Source organism: Pyricularia grisea, chromosome I, assembly GCF_004355905.1.
Source record: "Pyricularia grisea strain NI907 chromosome I, whole genome shotgun sequence".
In the NCBI taxonomy this organism is placed as follows: Eukaryota; Fungi; Ascomycota; class Sordariomycetes; order Magnaporthales; family Pyriculariaceae; genus Pyricularia; species Pyricularia grisea.
The window spans coordinates 3,854,775-3,860,822 of NC_044973.1; the positions used below are offsets into that span (position 1 = coordinate 3,854,775).

Below are 6,048 nucleotides of genomic sequence, written 5' to 3' on the forward strand. Positions count from 1 at the left end.
TTAGTACCAGGACTCTGCTTGGAGTCAACTCCAACCTTTTTTTCTTAGTTTCTTTTCCTTTCCACATCGATATCCTAAAAGTTGTCATCGACAAAATACTTGTTTCGGACTCGGAACCGGATCCAAGGAACAGGGGGTTAAAGAGAAGAAAAAAAAAAGTCTCAACGTCCATACCTACCCATCTGCAATGCATCAACCAAATCCAGACACCCGACATTCCTTTCAACAGGTGTCAATAACTACTTAATAACCCTTGAGACTTTTTTTCTACACCAGCTAAAGAAAAGTCTCCCCTAAAAGGATCAACCATCTGCACGATGGGAGAAAAACTTTCAGGGTCCACTTAAAATCCCCCTTCCTCTCCTTAACAATATCCAAAAGCCTTCTCTGGGTCTGATCAACCCTCACTCACATGGCGTTCCGCTCACTTGTGCCGTATATTTATGGCTTTACGCTCTTTACTATTTACTCTAGCCACTCATTCCTTTCCCCCTTATATCATCCCTTTCGATAAAGGGGGGCTTTGGTGCATTCATGGTTTAGCAGGGAGTCTTGGTTTTTTGGTAGTTTTTTTTTTTTTTTTCTTTTTCTTTCCTTGTTGATGGTTTTATCTTCCTCTTCTCTCGGGGATTTAAAGACGATACTCTCTCTTGGGGCCGGGACGCTAGTCAACAAACAAAAGCACATATGGGGACCGGGTCTACTAATTCTTAGAGTTTGATAGTAATTATAAACTCTGATGCTTAACCATTTTGGCCGTGTGGCTTTTGCCGTGATGATAGGGGTAAGACTGATCTTCAGCAGGCTTCTGGCCATCTTTTGCCCCCATGCTTTTTTTTTCTCTGTAGAATCTACCACTCGTGTTCTAGAAGGGGCTTGGGAGTATCTGCTTCACTGTGCTAAAAATTCAAAGCTTACCCCCTGTTTTGTCGCTGTTTGAATAGAGTTGGGCATAACTCTGCTTAGCCCAACTCGAACAATGTACTAGGCTGGAGCTAAGGCTGGCCCGGGGCCCTTTGTTACTGCATATTTAGTAAACTGTCTCTGGTCGAAACATAACCAAGCCACTGGGGATCCCAATGGTAACTGAGGGTCACTCCTTTGTCTCATACTCTCTGTTCTTGTCGATTTGACTTTGACCAGGACCCTTCCAGAGCACAAGGTGTGATTCTTTCTTGTCCCACCAAGCCACGAGTAGCGTCGAGAACCACGCGGACAAGGCTGTACTCTCTGATTGATAATGTACATGTGAGACAATGAGAACTTGGGGTGTTTCCTTGTTTGACCAGTCGCCCTCACCGACGAGGTAACATCCAAAAAGAACCTTGTTACTTGTTGCGCGAACCAAACAAAGATGTTGTTCATATCAGTTGTTTTGTCTGTCTTGAGCCTTTTTTTTTCTATTTCCCTTCGAGATGAGGAGTGGAGAGTAATACCGGGTGCAACAAAGGAAGATAAGGGTAAAAAAGAAATGCCACGTTCTGTGCAAGTTCGTGAGAGAGACAGTGGTAAATCTAAAATAGAAGTTAAATACCAAAGCTTGTGACAACTGAGATGTGATGTATGTTAACCCCCTTGTCAAACAATAGCTTGTTGCTTTCTCGGGCAAAAATCCATCAGAGACAAAGAAGATGAACAATGAACAACCACGCGGCCAAGACCGCCCTGAGGGAATCTCTTGGGGGTGGCACAACAACCCTGGATTTCCGGGTCTCTGGGTAGGCTTACACTGGGCCCTTGAAAAATTGTTGGCGTGGTGTTGCCTAGGGGCTTGTTCATGTTTCTACTGCGCGCGCTGTCACCGAAATTAACCTCCTTATACTCTTTGTTTTTTTTTTCTCTCTCTTCTTTTTGTTCTTTTTTTCAGAGATGTGATTTCGCCAATGCCGTTGTTGAAAGTGGTCACCAAAGACAAAAAAAAAGACCAGGAAACCTCAAACTGTACTCCTCGATATAAAGGCAAAGAAGCATCCTGCTGCCTCGGATGGCGGGAACCTGGGAGAATGTTCTTACTCCATCTTCAGTTCACGGCCGGCCTGTGAGGAATACACATATTCTTAATAAACGATTAGACAAACCCTTCACTTCGACGTCCCCAGACACAAGCTACATTCAACGTCATCTAGCTTGTCTCCTCAACCGCCATACATACCTTCACTTTTTTCCCTTCCTTGCTCTGAGAGCGAGGCGGATTTACAGCCTTGCTGTTGCCGGATTAGCCGTAGCCAGTCTGCTTGTCTGGCCATTCCGAGGCCTATCATACCCGAATCCGCACATCCCACACCCCCTTAGTGGTACACGACACACAAGAGCACAGGCCGAGGGAACTAGAGAGAGATATGTGCGGCCTCGAGAACCTTCAGCACCGGTGCTGCGGGGCGTACTCCCAAGAGGTGCGATACGAATGCCAACGAGCGGCGTCGTACGGTGGCTGGATCCAGTAAGTTTTTTTTTTTTTTACTCGGGACCCTGAAAGGCAACGTCACTCTTCTGGGAGTACAAAGCCCAAAGGGAAAAAAGGTCTAGAACAACCCTTCCCCTCCAAGCGCCAGGAAGAGAATATGCTAACCGTTGAGTAACCTTTTTTTAAAAAAAAAAAATAGCTGCCCATACCGCGACGCCCAAGGCGCACGAAGCGTCGACACGCGATGCACATCCTGCAGCCAGAGGGGCAGGCCCGACGAGAGGAAGGACTCGTTTCACCCGTTTCGGAGCTTGGGAGGCCGGACGCCGACGCCGTGATTCAAGAACCGAGAATGATCGATCCCATTCGAGCTGGACTCGGTGGTCTGTCTAACCTCCATACTCTCTGTGGCCTCTACACATCAAGAAAGAGGCAGCACCAGCTTTTTGAGCCTCGAGAAAGGAAAGGGGGTGTAACCAGGGGTATATTTGCGGTCCAAACCTTCCACAACGTCGGAAGCAAAAAAAAAAAAAAAAAAGGCGCAACAAAATGCCCGCTTGAATAAGCCAGACCCCAACGATTGCCTCTTTTTGTCGTCTTCTCTCGGCGTCCCCATTCGTCAGCTTCGGGCAAAAAGCCAACGAAAACGACTGGCTGAGGGCGGGTGCCGGCATAGAAGCGTTATGCGCTGTGCTCATGGGGAAAAAAAACCGCGGCCAAGTACACATCATCTGATACTCGCTGCAGGCGGCCGTTGTCCTTCTGGTGATCATTTGCCCTCAGCTCCAGCTCGATACGGCACCAATCCTTCCTTCCTCCCCCTCCTTCGGCAACTGCGGGAGGGGGAAAAAGGGTACGGGAAAAAGGGGGGGGGAGCCGTTCAGGCCGGCCTGACCGAGGTGGGCTGTTGAAGCAATCAATGCTGGGGGGTCTACGGGAACACCAACTAGAGCTGGGCCGCATGGCATAGAGGGTACATGATTTTTTTTTTTTTTTTTCATTGTTGTTAGACGCATAGATAATTGTCCGCGAGGACGCGATAGAGACGTTACCCAATTAATGCTTTATTTATTTATTTTCCCCTCTTGTAACAGCCATGATTTCGTCAAGTTGGGTTGGTTGGTTGGTTGTTGTGTCTGTTTTAGTGGTCATGCTGTGGCACGTTGACACACAGCAGTAAGCGACCCGCGAGTTGATCAATTACAATGGTCATCAGTAAGATCGCAATGGTGCCTTGCGGAAGGCCCGAAAGGCGAGAGGCGGAGGACGAATCTATTGATTTGCAGCTTGGAACGACTAGGTAACCATTGGCGCACCATTTTGAACGGAGTGGTAATGGCAATTTGAGTCTGGGTTAAAATAAATTCCCCTTTCATTTTGCCTTAGAATAAAGATGATCAAGGCAGGTGAATGAGTATGACATTTCATAACGTAGTGCCCGCTTTACTAATACCAACCCAATTAACGGGGGAAGCTGGGTAATTACTATATATTCTCCGACTCTTCATACAAGAAAACGAAGTGGTGGCCAGTCAATATCGTTCCCGTCACTATAGTCGACCTATATCATACATATTTAATGGCCCGAAAGCTAGCGCCATTGGACTACAGCAGCGACTGTTATTGTGCGATTCGTCATCAATTGCAAATCCAACATCCAAAGCTCAAAAAATCGATGTTCGTTTTTAGAAAAAAAATCTTGGATCAATGTCACTATAGCATTACGCTCCTTTTTTGCGTCATTGAAACACCCTCTCAACTCACTACTACATGCCACGGTAGCAAAATCCGTTCCGAGGTGGCAATCATTTCCGGACCAAACCGCTCAGTGGCAAGTGCCGCAAAAAGAAGCGAAGACGAATGAGACGTGATATTTAAAAAGCAAGTTGCTGTTAGGTAGTATGTTAGGTAGTATAATCATTAACTACCCTGGGTAGTAAAACCCTTGTCCCTTGGATATGAAGCAAGGGTTAATGAATCTCATCCCATGTTCCAACCTTGCGTTCTTTTTTTCTTTTCTTTTTTTTTCTTTTTCTTCAATCAAGTGTGACGTTGCGACGTAGTACGTACACAGCAATCGAGTATCAATCAGTAAGTGCACGTGGCTTACTTCGTTATCTAGCGATTCATTTGATTAGGTTTGCTGATGGGTTGGTTCAGCTCTATATGTGGTACACTATAACATGAAAACGGTAGATGCTTTGTAGTATGCAAATATGGATGGACCTTACCTAAGGTAGGTAAAGTAGGTAGGTATGTATGCAGCAGACATTGTATACTGTACCGTAGTACCATTTGGGTACGCCACTAGCCTTGTAACATTGGGTCGAATAAACGAAATTGCATCTCTGAGGCGATCAATCATATACTTGACACAACCTAACATGGCCCTTTCCTGCTCCACCAAGCCGCCAGAGTCCCTTTTTTTTTGTTTGCTGTTCGGGCTGTATGAATTCACCGGTAGGTACTACACGCCCTTTCTCTCACCTTGCAGTACTTTCTGTACCGTACCTATTCTCCGGGAAAGACGGTGCGGGGAACGGATTTGGCACACTTTCAGGGCCTTGGCCGGTCTGCCGGGAGATGCTCAAGGTGAAACAGCCCATCATTTCGGAAGCAAGCATAAAAGCAGGATACAAAAAGACAAAAAAGCCTGGTTCACCGTAAAATAAACGAAAGTCATTCTTCTTCATCACAATCATTCTCCCCCTTAATAATTGCTCAGGACTGGTGGGACTTGACAGTTAAAAGACTTTACCCAAAAAAGAATTGCCTCACAAATAAAATAGCAAAACCGAGAGGGAAATAAAATCGCCTCAGAAGGAAGCTGGAACTGGAGACGACCCATCGCCAAAGGTTGCCAAGGTTGATAATACCAAATATAATAGCCATATAATAGTAAACATCCCTGACAATGATATTACTCTGTAAACCGTGCCATGGTTCCCTTGGACTTGGGTATGGTCACTCTCTTGTGCCGAGCACAAACGAAATATTTAATATTTTACCAGGCCACGTTGCCGGGACGAAGGAGAGAGTACGTGGGTGTGGGTTCCACAGTACGGTATTTTGTCACATTGTCTCCTATCCGTTCCCACGTCGGCACTCGCCATCACTTTTATTATTATTTTTTTGTGCCCAAAATTCAATTCCCGATCACTTTTGTTTTGTAACTCGACCATAGTCTCACCCAACTTGGTTACTAGGGCTCAATCAGTTCTAGTTTCTAGAACAATTTTAAAAGCAAGTGAGGCTAGTCGGCCTTACGAACCACTTATACGACCCTGCCAGTTCCCCCCCCGGGCTAAGAAGCAATAGAGAGCCGAAAGAGTCAGTTCGAGTAAGACGGACTATGCCTCTTTACCAAAGAATTACGGTAGTACGAAAGTAAGGCAAGGCACCTTTGAGACACTTTGGAAAGGGGGCTGGTTCCAGTCGTTCCGCCAGCTACCCTTGTTGTGCGATTGGGGGTAGGTTTTCTCGCAAGTCAAGGGGGAAAAAGAAAAGACCGAACCTTGGTGAAATACTTAAAGGATTTAGGCCGAACTCCAGACTCTGGCTTTGGGGAGGAGAAAAAGGTGCTAGCACTCGAGCCGGCGAGCCTCATTTCCTTTTAGAACTATTTAATGAAAAAAAAAAAAAAA

General features: G+C 46.0%; 1 protein-coding gene across 1 annotated transcript; it reads left to right on the top strand.

Annotated features, from left to right (window-relative positions):
• Positions 1-2,339: 2,339 nt before the first annotated feature.
• PgNI_06218 (uncharacterized protein) lies at positions 2,340-2,742 on the top strand (the record flags this gene model as incomplete). Its single annotated transcript, XM_031126244.1, has 2 exons — positions 2,340-2,440; positions 2,604-2,742. The coding sequence occupies 2 exons, from the start codon at positions 2,340-2,342 to the stop codon at positions 2,740-2,742; spliced, it is 240 nt and encodes a 79-aa protein (XP_030982464.1).
• Positions 2,743-6,048: the final 3,306 nt, after the last annotated feature.